General features: G+C 40.8%; 1 protein-coding gene across 9 annotated transcripts in view; it reads left to right on the top strand.

The window, feature by feature from the left end:
• EXOC2 (exocyst complex component 2) overlaps positions 1–21,569 on the top strand; it is a 197,685-nt gene that overhangs the window by 113,911 nt on the left and 62,205 nt on the right. For 8 of the 9 annotated variants that reach the window (XM_025202401.1, XM_025202399.1, XM_025202400.1 and 5 more), the window contains 6 exons: positions 3,809–3,889; positions 6,371–6,430; positions 7,374–7,435; positions 8,509–8,575; positions 10,510–10,626; positions 18,323–18,464. In XM_025202401.1, coding sequence (XP_025058186.1) covers positions 3,809–3,889; positions 6,371–6,430; positions 7,374–7,435; positions 8,509–8,575; positions 10,510–10,626; positions 18,323–18,464 — 529 coding nt within the window. Of the gene's footprint in view, positions 1–3,808; positions 3,890–6,370; positions 6,431–7,373; positions 7,436–8,508; positions 8,576–10,509; positions 10,627–18,322; positions 18,465–19,000; positions 19,168–21,569 lie in introns of those variants that run through there. The other variant, XM_025202402.1, reaches the window with a different exon arrangement.

Raw genomic sequence — 21,569 nt, 5'->3', positions numbered from 1 at the left:
GGAGCAGGTGTGGCCAGCAGGTGTCCCTCCCTGGCCATGGTCCCCTCCTCCCTCTTCAAGTCCCCCCCACCCCTACTTACTGGCACTGGAGCATGGGTTCAGCTCCCTGCCGCTGGCACACTGCCTGCCCTACACGGGCAGGCAGCATGCTTCAGCACCACTGCAAGGGCCAGGCATAGAGATGCTCTGGCTGCTACCAGAGCATCTCTGTGGAGGACTAAGCCTCCGTTTGCCTCAGGTCACGGTCCAGGACCATGCCCTGCCCTGCTTTTTTTCACTCCAGTTTTTTTTTTTACCCCTGGAGGACATCCAGGAGTCTAATTTTGTCCCTGTGCCGCAAACTTGCAGCTCAGGGAACCTTTTCCTGTTCCCGCATATGCCTCTTGCAGCATCTCCAAGGGGTATGAGGCACTGCAAGAGGCATGTGCGGGCTTGTCTGGATGTGTCCTATGAGGGGAACAGAGCAATACAGTGGAGTTCAATAATAACTGTGTGATTGGTTTAAAAAAAAGAAAAAGAGGAGCCCTAGTCTTCATGGGACTGGTCAGCATCTAGGAAATACAACACCGTCAATAATAACCAATTAGAATAATTTCAGTAGAAATTTTGCCTCTTGCAGTGTTTCCTTTGGATTGGGACTGTTTTAACATTTTCTAAGAACATTTTCATCTAGATTCCATTGCTGTTCATTCTATAGAATGTAAAAATTACAACAGTTCTCATTTTGCTAATTGCATTCCACAATTTTGAAGCAAAGAAATGATGTTCTCACCCTACTTCTCAACAAAGATTTAATTATTATTTTTACTAGCTAATTATACTAGTCTAGTGGTTCCCAGTCTGTGATAGAGATACCACCAGTGGTACGCAGACAACTTGTCAGTGGTACGTGTTAACAGATTTATTATAATTACTTTATATGACAAAAATTTGCTGGTGGTACTCAAGGTTGTATCACTTTAAATTGGTGGTGCGCAATCTGTCAAGAGTTTGGGAACCACTGTACTAGTCTGTGATTAAGTACTAGAACTAAGCTACACTATGTTTTTCAAATATGAACAGGTACATCCTTTATTTGCCCTGGGGGAAGGATTTATTAATCACTAATTTGGAATATGCAGCAACTCTAAGTAAACTTCCTGAAGAGTCATTTTTTTTAATAATAAAGAGATATTTATGGGGCTCATTCTTGAAGAACTTTGAATAGCCATTTATTTCAGTGAGACTAATTGTTTGTTTAAGGACTGTTCGTATGATTAAGAGGCTAGACAGTGTCACTAATATGACTAATATGTAACGAAAGAAAGAAGTGATTGAAGTATATTTAAATGGATTGGGGGATTTTTTTGTCTCCTTATAATTATTTCCAATTTTATTAAGTTGTATTTGATTGAGATGAAAACTTTGTTTTTAAGCATCTTTCTTTCATGACTAAAGATGTTTTATAAAAATATAGGGTGTCTTTTTTTTTTCTTTTGAGCACATGATAAGTTCAGTTAACACCAAAATGTTTCATAACTTAATGGTTACATTACCATAGAAATTGGACTTTAGCTGATTTAAATAGGTCACTTATGTTTTATAATGAGAAATTGAACTGAAAAGCAACTAATTTAGGAGGTTGTTCACGCACAAACAATCAACAACATGAAACCAGTTTCAAATAAGCTAGCAAGCTGCTTTCTGGAAATAAATAGTAATGACTAATGGCTAAACCATAGCAAGCACATAGGAGGTGTAACTTTAAAAAAAAAAACACAGTCCAAGAAAGCAGAAAGGACCTGTGGGAGGGAAAGCTGTGCTTTGAGGATGCATAACAATACCCTGCCAGCACTTTAAAAAAAAAAAAAGTTGTGTTCCTCACTTGCTAATAATATGAAGCTGAATGAAATTGAGTAGGAAGGCATAAATCATTCCAAATATGTACTGTGGAAGGAGTGTTGGGTAACTAATATAGAATACTGGGCTTCAGGATTTCTGGATGTTACTTTCAGTTGCCATGGGAAAGTCATACAATCTTTGTTTTTCATTGTATTCATTTGTAAAAATGGAAAAAATCTCACTAAAGCTTTTGATACTTAAAGCTTTGCTGTGTCATAACTCCAGTGTTTGTAAAATGAGTGCTCAGCTAGTTGTGGTCCAATATTTGTCTTGTTTAAAAATTGACGGCATGTTGATTGAAGGAGCTTTTCCTCCAATTTGAAAAGCTGCCTTAGGCCTGATTAAACTTTTTTCTGTTTTCCTCACAAGTTGAGAGTGGGGAGGTTACAAAAAATGTGTTCCCCATCTGGCCTGTCACTTCTACTACATTTGAAGTCCAGGGGGCAAATGTTTCACTGTTTTTGGTAAGCCCAGTTTTCCATATGTGGATATAAATGCCAATCTTTCTTACTTCTATGTAGAGCTTAATGGGGAGTTCTTCAATGTACAAGTGAGCATTAGGTGCCCATTGACTTTCTTGGGACTTGTTTGCCTTTTTTGTGTTTTTGAAAATCTGTGCCATAATTAAAGTCTTTAGGTAGCTACCACCATCATTTTAAGTCCTGTGCGTTTAAACATACTTTTGGAGTATCTTCAAAAAGAGAGGGGGGGAATCCACTGCTTGGGCTTGTGCAGCACCTCTTAACACTTTAACTTGCTATGTGTGCACAGGCCTTGTATCTAGACATTGTGACCGAACAGCTCCAACTTTAGTGCTGCTTCATCCATTTCGTATGTCTTAACCCTGCTTTGAGCATGACATAGTGCTTGGTATGTTGACTTCTTACTTTAATTAATCTGGTGGTTGCTACCATTGGTGGAGATGCATCTGTTGACAAACTTTAGCAAAACTTCCTAGTCTAAGCAATGGCATGGAGGCCTGTTAGAGAAGCTCAGGACAGAAATTATATATGTAAGATGAATAAAATAAAAGCAGTTACTAACACCTTTGATATTTATACAACAAGTAAAATGTGTATGGTAACACTGTCAAAAACCTACTTACTTGGGAACCATAATACCTAGAAGTTAATGTACAGGCATGCATTATTATTTCTTCTCCTCAGCCTGAAAAAGGAAAGGAAAAAAATATATAAATGAACAACACTTCATAACTGAAAATGTACCTCTTGTTTGTTTTGCTCACTCTCTTTCTTCTTTGTAGCCTCAGAAACTATTTCTGAGAATTGAATAACATAGCAGGTTACATTTAATATATATTTTTATATATCTTTTAATATAGCAGGTTACATTTTCAAGTTAGTCTACATACTGTACATTGATGCTTAAAACATCATCTGTGTGAGGAAGTGCTATTCCTGTGTCCGAGGTCAGAGAAACTTGAAGTTACATGACAGACCCAAGCTAAGTATAGGATGAAAAATGGAATAGAATTCACATTTCAGGCTCTCATTCCTAAGCTGAATTCCTTAGTCTGCTGCTCTTGCTCCTGTCCCAGTGGTAGCTTTCTCAGTTTCATGTGCCCTCAGGTGGTCTGACACAAGTGACACGATACTGGGAAGAATGAGAGACAAGCCAGACAAAAACTGACAGGGATAATGCTAAAATCTTGTGTGTGTGTGTCCAAAGTGAGATTTATACGTGCACACTTATTTTTAAATTGGATTTAGCATGAAAATGCTTCATTAGAACAAGAGTTTTCTCTAATAGCTATATAATGCAACTTGTGGTCTTTCCTATTCCGTGTCTTTTAAAGATGAGTATCATCTCTCTCAATATAAAAGAACATGTATGTACTTGTACATTGTCATGTAAAGTGTATACCATACACATTCTTTTAGGAACCTCACACTCTTTTTACTTTCAGCCCTCACAGTTTGAACAGTGCATTATCCAGTCCTTGCAGTCACTCAAGAGTGTTATTGACTGCAAACCTGGAGAGGCCAGTGTAAGTCTTAATCTATACTGTTATTTTATTTAATTGAAATGTATTACTGTTAGATTTAAGAATGATTTTGGTATAAGCATGCATTTTGGTACATAATATTTCACTATTTTAGTGGAGAATACAAAGAAGGAAGTTTTAGGCTGAAACAAGGTATTACGGAAGCTCCTGAAGATCTTGTTGTTTTAACTTGCAGAAAAAAACTTTTTGCATGAAGCCAGCTTCAAAATCTGTTCATATGGCCTTTTCTTTGTGGGGGAAAAAGTGAGCTGTATTTAAATTTTTAAGTATTTTCTTTAATTAATTGATTCACTACATTCAGTTTAATATTTATCCTTGTAAATACATGCTGTGACCCATAGCTGTAGCTTTGAAATGGTGCTGAGACTTATCTGAGAAAGTCAGTGCCCTAGGTACTTGACAGATGTTAAAATGATGGTACAGTTGGGACTGGAGGAATTATGCCACATCCCAAACATTGTGCCTCCTGCTGTGTGTGTCTGGTATGACAGAAGGTGCAGTGTTTGGGATGTGGACTAATTCCTTAAATCCTAATTGCACTTTTACTAAGCTACCCTCTGCCCCCTGACAGGTTCCAGACCCAGAGCAGTCAGGGTCTGGTCTGACAATCAGCTGATTGTTGGACTGATTCTGACAGACCCAGATAGGGTTCATGACTTGGAGCTGTTGGGGCCAGTCTGATGATCAGCTCTGGGACAGCCCATCTGCAAACATGGCTTTTAGAAGTCCTGGGGCACCAGGACCCTGGGATTGTGGAGATTATCCTGTGTATTGCAGTCCTTGGGCCCCATGATACCTAAAAAGAACAACTTCAACCCAATATTTTTAAGTGCTGTACCCTGTGGTCCCTCTGGGGGCCACAGGGCAAGGCAGGAAAGTCTTTCAGGCTCAGGACTTGCCAGGTTCCAAGTACCCCAGACCCCCTTAGCTCCCTCCATTAGGGGACGTTTCAACCCACTCTCTCAGCAACTGATTTTCAGCATTGGAATTAGGGTTGTCCCAGTCTCAATGCCAACCCCTACCCCTTCGCTGCTTTTCAATTTCTGTGGCATACAAATGAGACACAAAGATGTTTATGTATGTTTTGTGGAGTAACTTGGTAGCTGGCCTGACACTATGGCACCATAAATCAGCTGAACATATAGCTAACACTGTTAGTATTTATGATGCAATTAACACATTAATCGCATGATAACTGTAGTGTGTTGCAGGAGCCTTAGAGAGCCAATTATAAGTACAAATCACACTAGACTTTGTACAGAACATAACCAATGGTTTCCTTTAACTGTTTGTCATCTTTTAGAATCTAAAAGATGACAAACAGTTAAGGGAAAGCAGGTAAGATAGTAGGAATATCCCTAACAGCACAGACAAAGGGTTGTTAAATTGTAGCTTTTATGGCTGCTAATTCTGTAGCAACCCAAGTGAGCCAAATTGCCTAACTTTGACCCTAAGTGATGCAGAGTTAAACTTGAAGTGGTTTTGCAAGACATGACTTGCTATGGAATTGTGCTACTTAGCTGTTACAATACAGCTGTTTGTACCCCTATCCTTTGATATTGATACAGTCTTTATATCTGTTTATGCCCTTACTTTCGTATGGCAAAAGATAAAAGTATTGTCTATTGTCTTACGTTACTGATCCCACAAGATGCCGAGGAACTCTTATGACTCCTGAGAAGCTTGAGGAAAATTAGCGTTCTTCAGAAATTCTCTGTAACTGCTAACACCTCATAGGTGCTTAGAGAGAGACCCAAGCCTGATATTCTCTATTTACATATAGATTGGGTGCAGTGTGGGCAGAAGAAATGCAAACTTAACTCCACAATCCAAACAGTGCATCTCAGATTGGAGCTGGAAAACATGAAAAGGAGTTCAGTCTCCATGACTGCTTGTTCCTTGGCCTCTCTTTTGAGACAGTCAGCAAGACTGTCAAATGTTGCTGTCATCTGCAATAAATATTCTCTCCCATTGGGAACTGGATGCTAATCTGTAAGGACCAGGTTAGATTTGGACTAGTGATCCTGAAGAATTCTGTTTCTTTTAAATAAAATCTTTTCATCCAGCCAGCATTTTGGTATATTCCATGGGTAAATGATTGGGCTGTACGTAAAAAGTTGTTCTTTTCCACTTCTCCTTTTGTCTCATATATTTCTTTTTCACTTTGAAGATATGAAATTTAACCATTGTTGGGTGGTATTGTATCTCAATTTATATTCCCAGGATTTTGTAACCCCTTTGGGACAGGTCCTCCTACATTCTCTGTTGCTTGGGCTTTTTCTTGGGACTTGTTCTGACAACCACTCTTTACCCTGGGCTTTCTCAAAGGAGCAGTATATAACAAAATGATAGAAAGGGCTGACTACCTCTAATGTTAATAAGTCTTCTTTTTCCTTGCTCCCTTGGCAAGAAGGCCTTGAAAGCCATTCCACTGAAATAGAGTATGTGTGTGTCCATGTACAGGTTTTCCAGCAACATAAGACACAGGAAGATGTGTGCCAGCTGAGTATTAATATCATGCAGGTAATTCCATTTTACTTAATATGTTTGAATTGAAAGCACAGCTGAGAAACTAAAGGCTTTTCTCTGCACCTATCCCTTCCCTGAAAGTGATAAAAAGGTTGTTACACAGGATGGACTGTTATCACAGGATGACTATTATTGTTTCACCATTACATCCTGGGACCTTCATATACAAAGGATGTGTTTTAACTAAAAAAAAGAGAAAATTATCATAGCTAAAGGGCAGTAATACTTAACACTGGGAGTGCAGGGGAATGGGTTTAAGTACTAACTGAATGAAGACTTTAACGGGTTTCCTTCAAACATCTGAACTGGTATAAGTTCCATAGTTGCATAGTTGTTGATGGAGAGCAACTAGAGTTAGAGGATTGTTGCTAATTTTCCTTAACTGAGAATCTGGCTTTTCATTGCCTGTTGTTAGAAACCAATGCTCTTTTCAACAAAATTTGAAATTTATTTTTGTTATTAAATAATTTTTTAAAATATTGTAACACACCGCAGTTTTAAAAACTGATTTTACTGCTTTATCAACTGAAATATTACAAACCAAACAAAAATTAACTTAGTGGTCCTCAAGGGATGTTTGTTTGGAGTCTCTGTTGAGGCTGAGTACTTCAAAGCCTTTAAAGATGATATCTTCCTAGGCATCCAGTAAACTTGTAGTTGTATGATTTAATTCACCCCTTTTGGGGGTTTAGCAGGGCATTTAACAGGGTGAAAGTACAAAGAAAAGGCAAATACTTTGCCACAGGCTTACAAAGGCTAATAAGATGAAAGAAAGCATTTTCAAGGCATAATAAAAAGTGCTTTTCTAATTTATTTGAGCTTTAAAAAAAATAGGAACCTTGTGCTTATTATATATATTAGTATGGTAAAAACACACGTATTGTGCTTAGTAGGTAAGCTCTGAAGCAAATCCAGAACTTATTTTATTATTTCTTAGGTTTTTATAGATTATTTGGAGCAACTAAGTACCAAGCCAGATGGTGATATAGATACCACACAGTAAGTAATCTGAACTTGAAATTGAGTCAGTTAGAATATTTTGAAATTACAAATAGCAGTCAAACTAACCTTCCCATCCAAAGGCATCATCATTATATTTGTGTTTATATAATTTCTTATAAACAATTTTTGGCTTTGGGTAACTATTCAGTAAAATAGGATGTAATTGTACCCCCCCCCAAAATGAATGGTATCTTCAAATATTGTATAAGATAATGAAATATGAATATAATACCTCTTTTTTTTTAAAAAGATGATATAATGCATAATGAAAGCTGTCATCTTCAAAAAGTTTCTTCTTGATTCCCAAAGGAAAATACTTTTTCTCACTGTTACAGTTAAAACAAGAAAAGGGCTGGCTTGGTGTTCAGGTTGGATAGTATCTTTGCTTATGGTCATTGATATAATTTCTAAGTGATATATATATATATATATATATATATATATATCACTTAGAAATTATATATATATATGAAGAAGTTGCCTTCATCACCGAATAATTACTAGTAAGAGGAAACATTGCTTGCTTTGCTTTTTGTAAAATTTTACTTTAGAAATGTGCATAAGTCACTAATTTCAGACATAATTAGACATAAGAACCTAAATTGCTAAGAGAATTAGTCTTATCCCTTTGTAAAATAAAAAAAACTTGGACGTATTGCTTGGATTCGTCAGGATGTTTGACAGGAAAAAAAGAATGAACCAAAAGCTAGTATATTTGGGGAACTGGCTCTTCCTTTGCTGTCTAGGGGAAGTGGACAACGCAGATTTTATTATGTACCAAAGAAGGCACAGAAGAGGTGTGAAACCCATATACATGCATACCAAATATCATTTTGAAATAAAGACCTACAACTAGAATGACACTACCTGTTTCTAAAGTACTTAATGGCTTTGTGTTTGATTTAGGACAATCCTAGGTCTTTCTCTGCTTTCTCCTTCATGCCAGGAGAAGCTTTGACAAGGGACTTAAAGCTTTTCTGATGAATCCAGCACATACCAGAAAACTTTTGTAAAAGAATACAACCAAAAGAGTATTATACTATTTCCTTTTTTCCCCAAAATATTTACAGTCTTTCAGTTGATGTTTCTTCTCCGGATTTATTTGGAAGTATTCATGAAGACACTAGTTTATCTTCTGTAAGTATTGTTTTTTATCTACAAAGGAAAAACTAACCACTAAATAAGGCTTTCAAAACATGGCCCTTTTCTTTCATTGTGTGGTTGTACACAGAAAAAAAAACAATTGCATGGGTTACAGTTTTGTGTCCTTGTGTCCAGTGCTGTCCCTCAATAAGAGACGCTAAATCAATGTAGCTTTACTTTGTAGTGGAACAGCTGCTAAGTTACCATACATTAACTTCCATTTACTGTGGGATAGGGAAGACATGAAGCAATTACAACAGATCATCTTGTAAAGCAGCAACTCATCCTCCCCCCACTCTTACAATTAACATAATTGTGTTTTTTCCTTTCCATAATTGTTTTTCACAAAGCATTTCTGTATTCCAATTATATGCTCTAAACAATATATATATTTTGAGTGTTAAATGTAGGGTTCTTGGAAAAGCTAATATTAGTACTTTTGTCCCCTCTGAGCTTCAAATAATTGGCCAGGTAGTGTGTTATTCCTTAAGATACTTGCTTTACTTTCCTATATCATCACATTCCATACAACATTTTGACTCTACTTAATTTTTTTTTTTTTTTTTTTTTTTTAAGGTTTAAAAAATGTCAAGACCAGCAGCCCAGTACTTACAACCAAGCCAATTGGTTCTACAGACAAATTTAGTCATTGAGTTCTTAGCATCAATTTTTTTCTGCAATGATGGGAAAAGAATATCAGTTTCCACAGCACAGCACACTTGGAACTTAGCCGTTTTCATGTGTAAATGTCAAAGTCCTTTTGTTTTTTGCAAGTAGGAAAGATTTTACTTCCTCTGCCTCAGTTATCTCCCATTTTCAAATAGAATAAATATCTTAGGCATATTTATTTTGAATATTCTGTTACCAATGTATTGTAAATTACTAACGTAGTAGAAAGGTTAATGGGTGTATTTGCTTTGTTAGTCGTTATAGTGGCTTCCTGGAAGATGATACTGTTAGGAATTCTTCCGGAAGGATGAATAATCTCATTCTTAATCAGACATAAATTACTACTATGATGATCTATCCTCAAATAGTTTTCATTTTAAAAGTACTTTGCAAATGTGGATCCTGAGCTTCCTTTTGAGGTCAGAGAATATTTCACACATTTCTCAGGTGGGTAAACCGAGGAATCTAAATGACTTGCACAAAAAGCCTCTGGCAGACACCTCCCAAAAATGATCCTAGCTTTGTTTCCCAGTTGCTGCCTCTGAAATTGGATCTTGACTCTCACATGGGTACCACATTGCTGCACCAAATTCATGAGGATTTACCTCTCTAATTCAGTACTTATTGTGATCCACATTTGTTTTATAATAAATAAAATAATTGGAAAGCAAGATGAATTGGAACATTTCAAATTCTCTTCAGAAATAATTTGCAGTTCTGTAAATCTTTGGTTTATTTTGTTGTTGAGAAATGGGAATGCATTTATTTAACACCTGTTTTGCTGTTCTATTTTGAGCATTAAAATCCAATTTTTGTCAGTGTCACATGAAAATGAAGGCTATCTTGGGTTCCATTTTACAGTGGCCATACTTTTTAATGCTTTTCTAGGGGAAAAAAAAGGCAGAAACAGCTTCTTGGAACGGTGTCCAGGCTTTATTTTTTGTAGTGGGGTCCTTTACCACAGCACTGTATTAGTCAATTATTCCAGTCAGTGTTTCAGACACTGGAGCCCGTAAGAAGGGAAGGTGTACTTACCGAATAATCATACCCAGGCTAACTAAGTTCTTAGAATTTTGCTTTCAAAATATTTGTTAGTAGCATGAAATCAAATAATTTAACAGCGTTTTTATCTCACAGCCATCATTCATGTCAACAAATGCCTTTTTGTTCTCTAGCTATGTATTGAGGAGCATGATTATTCAGATTCATTCCTTTTAATTAATGTTCTTTTTCCTCCTTTAAATCTTCTCTTGCTTTAGGAGCAAAGGCTTTTAATTGTCCTCAGTAACTGCTGCTATCTGGAACGTCATACCTTCATAAATATAGCTGAACATTTTGAGAAACATGGTTTCCAAGGAGTTGAAAAAATAACTCAAGTGAGTAGGAATATTGAAATGAAATATTACTCAGTATGAAGTTTATCTTTTGTTTATTTGTTTTTGTTTGAAGAGCCACCCAAAATGAATTTTAAGATATGAATGGGACTCCAGGTATCAATTTAAAGAAACAATAATAGTTGTTTTGCATGTGTTTCGGTGTGGTCTGTATAACTTGTATAGAAAATGTGACATCTTGTTAGAGATTTTTGTATATTCATTGGCAGTTCTTATCAGATTTCTGAGTAAAGTTTTTTTTAATGTCAGTGTGCTTTCTCAATGCAAAGACTAAAACAAAAGATCATAATCTTTCAAAATATACTTGATAAATTATTTAATCTAGCAATCTGTACAACTGATAGGTCTTGTTCATAAACTAGTTCAGGGATTTTTTTTTTCAAAGAACGAAAATGTCAAAGTGGGCGGCAGTAGATGTCTCATTTTCCTGCCTTTTTGTAAAGATTAATCATTTTTTTTATGAGAAATGTTGTGACTTAGTCCTGAGGGCCATATAATTAGTTTGTTTCTAGAAATGTTTGTTGTTTGGAAGTAAAGGGTTATGTCTTCCAGTACAGAGCTAATATTTCTCTCCAAACTGTCACTTGTACACTAGAATATATTCTCAAAGCAGTCCTAGTAATATGTTTCAACTTTATGGTTAGAATTACTTTGAATATTGTTTTCAAAGAGGATGGAAATGATTTGTGTTACTTTTACGAAATGATCTCCCTTCTTGCTCAACTATCCTAAAGTAATTAATGTGCTGAGTTAGGAACTGGTAGTATGGTGAGGCAAATGAGTAAAACAGTATTTGTTCAACAGTGGCTTTTCTAAATTGTACAGCCACATCAAAATAATGTATTTTTAAAATCTTATAGTCTTATGCATTACAAAATTTGAAACATTGAGGTTGCAGAATAATTTTAAATGTACATTAACCCTTTGAACACAGTAAATTACAGTACTCCATAGTGGTACATATACATTTTCATAGGGCTATGCGAAGCTTCAGTAGCTGATTTGATTTGGAGGAGATTCAACCTGATTTGAGGAGTGAATCTCCAAATCTGAATTGACTCGGGAGACCAAGTAAAAACTTTGAATCGATCTGAAGCATCTGAATTGATTCAGAAAAGCTTTGGAAAAAGATTTGGCCATTTCGGGGATTCGGCCATAGGCTAAACAGGCAGCTGACAGCTGACTCCAGCTGGTAAACCTTTTGGGGTTGGGGAGTGGGGGCTAAACCCTGCTGCCGCTTGCCCAGCTGGGGTGGTGGGTGGGGAGGGATGCAGGCGAGGCTTGCTCCAGGCAGAAGGGGGCAAGTGGCGGCAGAGCAGAGCCCCCGCTCCCAGTGCTGATGCAGGCACAGCAGTGCTGGGAGCAGAGACTATGCCCTGCTGCCTCCCAGAGTGAGCTGTGCCTGCATCGTACACACCCCCATGCCGGCTGGGCAAGTGGCAGCACTGCAAAGCCCCCTGGTTCCCCATGCCAGGGCAGAGGCAGGCACAGCTAGAGGAGCTGTGGGAGAAGCCCCCATGCCTGCCCTGCCCGGCCCTATCCCCCAACCGGCCCCAGACTCCCAGCGCTTTAAAAAACAAAAACCAACAAAAAATAACCCTGCACTCACCAGCTGCAGGAGCAGCAACTGGGGCCTCAAGGCTCATGGCAGAGCCTCCCTGCACAGTGGAGGGCAGCGAGGATCACTCCTCCCCCACCCTCCGGGTGGCACCTGTGCAGCAGCTGCCCCATGGCATGGGTGCAGCACGACTTGGCAGGGCACCGCACGCTGCCTAGGAGCTGGGGCTGCTGGGGCTGAGCGATGCCAGGCTCCGGCTGACATGTGGAGCCGCCCCAGCTTCCAGGCGAATCGAGCTGATGGCTGGGGAATCAAATCGGCTCAATTCCCCAGCCCTTGGCTCAATTTGCCTGGGAGCTAGGGCACCTCCACATGTTAGCTAGAGCCCGGCACCTCTCAGCCCCAACAGCCCCAGCTCCCAGGCTGCACGTGGCACCCTGCTGAGTTGCATTGCACCCATGCCATAGGGCAGCTGTCGCACAGGTACTGGACGGGGGGTGATTCCCACTGCCCCGCACTGTACAGAGGGGCTCTGCCATGAGCCCTCACAGGCCCCAATCACCGCTCCTGCAGCTGGTGAGTGCGGGGCTGCTTTTTTTTTTTTTTTTTTTTTAAAGTGCTGGGAGGCCATGGCCAGGCACGGGATGGCACTGGGCAGGGGGCAACCATGGGGGCTTCTTCTGCAGCTTTCCCCAGCTGATCTGAATCGCTTCATCTCTGTGAATCAGCACTGAATCTTCCAAAGCTGATTCGTCCAAATCGGTATCTTATTGATAAATCAGGAAAATAGTTATGCACAATGGAATTTACTACATGCACTAACTTTTTCCCCAGCTCAGAAATATGTTGATTTGAGCTGTTCTGTATTCTTCAGAGTAGCTAGAAGAACAGGTAAATAATTGCTGCTGCTAGTTGAATGGCAGTGCAGCTTACATGAAATACTTGTCAGAAATCCTGTCGTTTAAACACAAACTATATTGAATATGGGAAAGGACAGAAATGGATATTATATAGAATCTGTTAATAATGTGTGTTAATGATTGCAGAAGAAAGATGAGGGCAGAAGTAAATGGCACAATGAATTCAATTAGTTCTTGGCAAAGTGGTTCAACAGAATGAACCTGAGCAGTTGCAATTGAGTTTCAATTAAAAACTCCAAATTAGCCTCTCACTAGCTTCAACTTTGAGGGCATGGTATAGTATTTCTGTACAACCTGAACTGAATTTGGGGTTTGCAATGGGGGGTGGGGAACTGCCATCACCACAAATTGAGAGAAATCTGAATCTTACTCTGTATCGTCTAATGTCTAAATTATCTTCGTTTTTTAATTTGGAACCTGATTAGTAGATGATGGTTCATGCTCAAGAAATTACAGACCTTAACTGTCCCCTGTCAGGGTCAAGTTCAAATTGTATCTATCCAGGCATTGTCAGGTTTATCTGTAGGTGGAAAAGAAAGGGGGAGTGTGTGATGTGCCATTTGATGGGCTTAGAAGAGAGACTCCCAACCCCTTGCTTCTAGGACTCGTCAGCCAGATTAGAAAGGGAGGGGAATAGACTTAGTTATACTTCAGTAGTTCACTAGAGAAGGAGGTTCCTTTTGCTTTCAGGTCTGAGAAGTTCCAGAGGAAGTGAAGGATTGTATCCATGGAAGGAAAAAGGAGACTTCATTTTCTGCCAACTTGATTTTTCCTGCAGATCATTAGATCTTTGGGTGGGTTTTGAAGGTGTTTTTTGTTTTGATTCTCAGCAGCAGAACTCTCCTCCAGCTGTTCTTAGGAGACTCAGTGAAGAGGGAAAGGAGAGAAGGCATTAGCATGTGCTGGCAGCATCCATGTCTCCGGTAATACAGCTGCTTTTCTCCACATCTGCAGTCTTCCCTGAGAATTATCTCCCTATCCCAACTTGAAAACTGTACTCCTCCCATTTCTCATCAGCTTTCTGAAGATCCAGTCATTTGTAGGTAGAGCGATTTAGGAGTGACTAGGGATGTAGCAATAGACTTTTTAAAACATTATTATATAAATATTAAAAACAAATGGTGACAGTGCAGAGGTATGTGGCTCTCCCAGGGGCCCAGCATGAAATGCTTATCAGTGCCAAAAACACGATATCACCAAAAATTGAAACCCACTTCCCTGAACCCCTAAAGGGGTACATATGTACGACCAGCTGTCCCTGTTTCACCTTTCATAGTTCCGCCCCCTCTCCATGGCTGAGTGCAACACAAACTCCTCCACATTTTGCAAGATGAATTTTCCAACTTCAAATGTGACGTGTGCCCAGACCAAGAAGCGGAAGAATTGGAGAGCATCATCGGAGCTGGCGCCTGTGAAACTGATTTCTGAGGTTTTCTGGAGTTGCCATTTTGGCCAATTTCCTGCTAAGTCAGGCCAGGCAGATCACAACTTCCCATGGCCTCTTGGTACAGAATAAAGAATATGTACACAGTCTTGGAGAAGCTGAAGTTCAGCACACATTCAAAAAGACTGCTGAACAAAAAGTGGGTGCAGCCCGGGACAGTCAGGAATGGTATGAAAGAATCTCCTCCACCTCATCCTCACAGTAAGGGCAGGCCACTGATGCTGCCCGGTCTGAGTGGCAGACAAAAATGCCTGTGGCTAGGGTCCCATGCAGCAGCTGATACTGATGTTTTGCCACTTCACTTGTGATGGGTAGCTTGTATAGGATGCATGAGGCCAGTTTGGCTTGCTCCAGTGTTGCTGCCACTGGGTCCTGCCTGCAAATTGTGTCAGTGTGTGTGGCAGGAACATGGGCTTGACATACTTTGACTGTTCAGGTGTACAGTCCTTCCCAGAAAAACCTTAGAGCAGATCCCACCACCCTTCTTGCTGGGCACGGGAAGGGACAGCAGAGTACTAATCTCTCCACTTTCATTACTGTCCACATCCAGAGGAACAGGCAGCGATAGAGGATGATCTGTCTAGTGAGGTGCCATTGGGGAGGTCTTGGCATTTGTAGAGGTGGTGCAGCAAGTGCATCTGCAGGGAGGGCTGCTTTCACTTCAGCTAACAGGTGTGAAGCAGCATGGACAAAGTGCAGACCCAGCTGGTTGGCCAGGACTTTGGCTGAGAGCCAGGTGGACCAAGCTGCATTGAAGTTGGGTCATCTTCATGATGTGCAACTGGACCAAGGAAACAATGAGGTTTCTGGAGGCAAGGCAAGGCGAAGCTCAGTGTCCCCTGCTGCAAAGCCAAGATATGGACCAGGGGCTCCTACAGCATCTCTGGAAATTGCAGGTGCCTGCCCTAGGGTGTCAGTCAGAGGTAGGCCTGCCGGGCCAGGGCAAGGCTACAGTAGAAGATCAGCTGGCATCCTAGCCAAGACCATCAGGATCCAACAGTAAAAGTTCCCAGTCAAGGTTGAGGCACCCCACTTGATGCAGGAAAGTGAAGCCAGACATTACCAGGGGAGGGTCTCACCAGCAAAAAGCAGGTACTGAAACTTCTAGGCAGAAGGCAGCCACCCTCCTTGCCAAGTTGATTAGACCCTGACTCCCCCTTATTGGGGGGCAGGCAGCCTGCCTGAGCCAGTGGTATCCATTCCAGAAGAACTCTGTGAGGAGCTTCTGGAGTCTTTGGAGCAGGGCCATTGGTTGGGTACAGGATGGCACACATGTGCCACAGAGTAGTAGCTGGCAGGTTGCTGATGGCCAGGACCTGACCATGGTAAGAGAGGCTGCATAGGTACTGGTGGTATAGTCACACCTCAGCCTCCTCAGTGTGGCCTTCCTAGTTCTTGGCTAGATAGGAGGATGTCCTAGGGCTTTGAAGATGTGTTGCAGCAACAGGACAGACCTCCATGCAGGTCTGGAGGTTGAGAGTTGGCCCAGATCCCCAACAGAAACATGTTGCTTTTGGTCCAGTTGATATGGGCTGAGGAAGGGTGGTCTGGTCATAGGCCCACTGACACTCCAGCACAGACTGGATGTTAACTTCATTGCTAACAAAAGCAGTCACATCATCTGCATAGTCTTCTTTCTTAGGTAGGGGGCCAATGGCTGGGGCTGCAGCTGATGGGAAAGCCAGGCCTATCAGGCAGTGCCACAGAGCATGGAGCAGTTTCACTCAATAGTTAGAGCAGAGCATTCCAGAGAGAAAGTAGCCCTGCTAGTTGCCCTAAATGCTGGGAACAAGACACACAGTTCTCTGGTCACCATTAGGAAACTAGAACTGTCCTGGTACAGAAGCAAGGTGGTTGAGGTGAAGACTGACCCAAAACCAAAGGCTTCCAGAGTCCAAAATAATAAGTCATGGTTGACCTGATCACAGGCCTTTTCTTGATTCAGAGAGATGGGGCTGATGTTCAGGTGAAAGAGTTCTGCAGCTACCAGCAGGTCACGCAGCAGAAACAGGTTGTCCTGGATGGTCCTGCTCGGTACACAGTAGCTCTGTTTGGGGCCTGCAGCAGGGGTCATGAATATGTTGAGCTGCTTGGCCAGGGTTTTGGTCAAGATTTTGTAACTGGTAGACAGGGATGATACCAGTCACCTGTTTTAAATGTTACTGTGGTCCTCCTTCTTAAGCAGCAGCATGTGAGTCAAAAAAGACATCAAGGAACTTGAGTCTGCCCTCAAGGATGTCATTAATGACCACAGGCTGTACGAGAGCCTCAGGGTCCAGAAAAACTGCTTAAGAGATCTAGTAGAGGGTGGGATCTGGGGTGTAAAAATTCAAGACTGTTTCCAAGAACTCACAGAGGTTGATGCTGTGACTGAATTCTTTTTCAGCCTACAGAAAAAGTGTGCAGAACAAAAGACTCTACAGCCTCACAACTAGGGCTGTGCGGAGATTCGACCTGATTCGGTGGCCGAATCTCTGAATCTGAAATGAATCAGGATCCTTTAATCTCCCCGAATCGATTCGGACAGATTCAGTGATTCGGACATAGGTACAGCTTTAAATGTTTTATCTACATAACTCTAGGTAGCAGGGGTTCTGAACACTGGTGCTGGGGCAGATGCAGTGTCCCACAGAAGCACGGGCAGCTCCTCAGTGTGCTCGGCAGCAGACCCGGAAGTGGACCAGAAGCACTTCCGGTCTACTTCCGGGTCCACCGGGCAGCACGCAGGGTGCCTCTCTCTCCTCCTCCCCCCCCCCTCCCCCGGTGTCTCCCCGGCTTGGCAGCCGGTGCCTTCTGGGTCTGCGGGTCACCCGGGGTCCCCCTGCGGCCAATTCCGAGCCAAGGGGGGCCCCCAGCACATTCCCTGCCAGACCCAGAAGTGGACTGGAAATACTTCTGGTCCACTTCTGGGTTCACTGCCAAGCACTCTGGAGAGCCCCCCTTGCTCTTGTGGGGGACACTTAATCTGGCCCAGCACTACAGTGATCACAAGTCACGCCTGCTACCTCAAGGTATGTAGAAAAAAACTTTTAAAGCTGTGCCTGTGTCCAAATTGCCGATTCACTGAATCAGCATTGAATCATCAGATCTGGATTCAGCTGAATCGAATCGGGGACAGTGATCCAAATCTACGGATCGAATCACTGTCCCCAGTTCAAGCCAAATCCGAATCAAATGGGGCCCGTTTTGCACAGCCCTATGCACAGCTCTGTTGAGTTAAGTGCTCAGGACCCCACTAAGATCAGAGAGCATGCTATTACTTTCTACATGGAGCTGTTGGCAGCTGAGCCTGCCCAGAGACCATTCAGCATGGGTACACGGGCCTCCCCAGACTCCATTTCAGAAGAGAAAGTAGTTTGGAAGCATCGTGAATGAGCATTTAGTGTCCTGCAGAGTTGGGGCTCCTTTCTCATGATCCTCTATAAGGAGAAGTTAGGAAAGTGGTCATGTTTTGCTTCTGAGCTCCTTTGTGGCCTTGATTTCTGCCTTTTCCTCTTGTATGAACCATTCTGATTCTGGAAGCCTTTGAACTGTGACCCCATGACTGAAGAAAAAGTGATGTGTAGTAACATGTAAACAGTTTTGCCTTTGAGTCTGGTAAGCTATTACTTACTAACATGAATGCCTTTAACAAAATGTACCCATCATTTTCAGCCTAGATTTTTAAAATTATCAATAATAATGTGATGGTGGTTTCATGGGGTTTTTTTATATAATTAATTGATGTGTGTGCTTTTGTTTTTGTTTTGCTTTTAGGTTAGTATGGAGTCCTTAAAGGAGCTGGATCAAAGACTTTTTGAAATTTACATTGAAGCAAAGGCAGATCCTATCGTTGGTTCATTAGAACCTGGTATCTATGCTGGATACTTTGATTGGAAAGATTGTCTTGTTCCGACAGGTAAACATATGTAATAACCCTGGAATAATGGTCTCTGAGATATGAGTTAAGATTTTAAAAAGTAGCATACAAACATTTTTTTTTCTTTGCTTTTGCTTAGTTTTTGACAATATTTCATTTAAAGTGGTTTCTTTCTCCCCTCCCCCACAGTGGTTTTTACTTTAATCTTACTCCCCCAAATGATTATAGCATTTTTATCAGTGATAATATCTTTAATGCGTGTTTTTCATGATTATTTTGCTTCGTTGCTCATCTACAATAGAATGATTATGAAAGACATCTTCTTTCATTTTCTCATGAAATTCATTGGGATTTTGGGGGGAATCTTTTGTGAAGAACCTACTCACTTTTGTAATAGATTTAATCACAATTCTGAAGAGGTGAAAATTAGTTTGTTTTTAAAAAAAAGAGTAGGAAAGAAAGACAGGAGAAAAGTGTGGGTGTAGCATTGTAACAGTAGTTCAGCAATGTACATCAAGATGCAGAAGAATCACTATCATAAATACCTGACACTCACTAACCTCTTCACTTCACAGGTGATAACAGCCTTCCTGAATACTCTTTTATACGTGTTTTTGTTCCATCTGCTACTTAGCTCTGCTGTGTCTGCTTCTATCTTGAGAGGCCTGAGGAAGGTTACTGTGATACCCAGACACTTTCCTATGACTATTCCAGCCACGCAGTTGGTCCAATAAAAGATAACACACACAAAAGTTCTTGCCTCTCGCATATTTCCTGGACCATCATGGCAACCACATCACGTCAACACTGCTATTGCATACATACAGTTATTTATAATGGTCAAGTTTTTCATAAGTTACTAGTTGTTTGAGGTGGTTCAGTTTTAGGGTTGTTTCACTTCGAGAACACCTAAAGAAGCCTGAGGTTCAGAATGTAGGTGTTAAGCACTTTCTGAGAACCAGGTTCTTTCAGAGTTCAGCTGGACTGCTCCCAAAATTGGGGCACCTAAACTAATAGTCTTTTTTTTCTCTTTTTAAGTCTTGACCAATATATAATAGAAACTAGCAGTAAAGGTATACTCTGATCCAGCTTAAATAGTGACCATTTAGGGCTTTTTCAGTAAATAAGCAATTGAGAACAGCACCATTTGGATTCTTTGACTAGTTGAGTATTTTATATAGTTTTGTGTTTAAAAAAATGCTAAGGTTTTACTGCACCTACAGTTCTGAAGTTTGATATAGATGACAGGAAACTAGAAGTTTAATCTATGATTCAAGAATTGCAGCATTTATTTGCTGGGCTTTGGCATGTGAAAGGTTTTAGGGTCCAATTTGTTCTGACATGAAATCTTATTTGCCCTTTTTGGTACTTTTGTACTCTAGTATAGCTTATAGCAGAAATAACTTGGATAGGGTGCTTACAAGTTCAGATTTGCTTTAAAAACTTGTGATTCTGGCTGATTAGACTTGGAATATGTTTTTCCTTGCGTTACTCCAACCTGGAGATGAGGACAAATAAGTGGTGCCATACCCCAATAATGGGATGGATTGTGATTATGTACTTCATGCTTACTCTGGCTAATACCTGGCGACTTTCTAGCTGACTGAGCTCATGTTGCAGTCAACAGTATTTTTTTTTCTTTTAGCAGGATCACTGACGTATAAATTAACTGGTTTAATGGATACTCAGTCAGTTGGCCCTCCCATCTCTGAATAAGACTCATGATTTTTCATGAAGTCCTGTTGTGCTCTTGTGTCTTTCTGCTGGTAGTCTTTATCTTTGTGCTAGTAAAGTCTAGCTCAGTGAAGGTTCAGCTGACTTCACTGAATTTGTGCCTGCTTAAAACATCCATCACTCTTACGTGTTTCAGGCCTGGAGGGTAAACCTGTAGGTGACCTGGAAAACTACTCCTGGCTGAGATGGTCAAAATACCATAGAATAAATGGACAGGAAATGAGAAGCTGCCCATAGCAGGGTGCATGAACACTTGATTGTACATGCTGCTTGCATAGAAAAATCCTCCAACTAGCATACTGTATATTTTCAGTCAAATAGTGGATTTTTTAAAGAAGTACTACAATTCTCAACTGTGAGAAAACAGAAGTCTTCTGGAAATCAGATAGGAGAGCAGATATTTGTAGTAGTATTATTTGCTAAGTCTAACCATTTTTCCTTTTATCACGTCCAATTCATCAACAAGTATTCAGCTTAAAAAAAGGCATGCTTGATTAGAATAAATTATACCGATTCATTAAAAGTACAAGTGATTCATGTGAGAAATGGATGTGTGGAATGTACCTTAATATTATTTTTAGTTGAAATTAATGTCTGCTCTAGAGTTATCTTGCAGTTGCAGATTGTAAACTTGATTTGAGTTAACTGGGTAGATTTCAACTTTTTTGCCTTAGCTTGTGATTGGAAAAAGAAAAATCTTATTTCAACATAGCACAGTTCTCCATGTTTCAGCATAAAATTAGTGTGGAACTAGTAACACCTATGATATTTATTCAAGACTTATGGCAAAGTTATCAAAGATATTGCCTTGGAGACCTACAGTATGGTTTCATGAATCTTGGACTGACTTGGTGTGCAGCATAAGCCCTAGACCAGGACTGGGGCATGCTGCATGTGGTACATAAGGCTGGACTGGGTACACCTGCTTCACGTGACACTGGGGACCAATACAGAGACCATGCTGCATGTGGTGCCGTCCCAGACTAGCCATGTAAGCTTGCTGCACACAGGGCCAGTTCAGTGTGGGCACATCATGGAGCATGTACCCTGTTCTGGTTCTGCACGTAAGCCCCAGAGCAGGACCAGCACATGCTGTGAACAGGGCTGGTTTGGAGTGTGCACTGCATGAGAGACCCACATCAGAACAGCACTGGCTTTGGTGTGTGGGGCTAGTCTCTGGGTCCAATCTGGCCCACAGACTGGCCTCAAACCCCTCATCTGGCCTCTGGGGCTGAATGAATTTCACACCCCTGACTTGTGATAATAACTGTTCCAAGTTGTTTACAGCATCCAAACTAGCCATTTGGGCTGAAATCTTCTGTTCGCTGTTTCTGAATCTCACTTTCTTTTGAAAGTTTTGACAAAAATGGTTCACCTGTTTCCAAGAACAAGATTAAGGGAAAATATATT

Source organism: Alligator sinensis, unplaced genomic scaffold (assembly GCF_000455745.1).
Source record: "Alligator sinensis unplaced genomic scaffold, ASM45574v1 scaffold579_1, whole genome shotgun sequence".
Classification (NCBI taxonomy): Eukaryota; Metazoa; Chordata; order Crocodylia; family Alligatoridae; genus Alligator; species Alligator sinensis.
The sequence above is the reverse complement of the archived record's forward strand: the minus strand, read 5'-3'. Positions and strand labels throughout refer to the sequence as shown.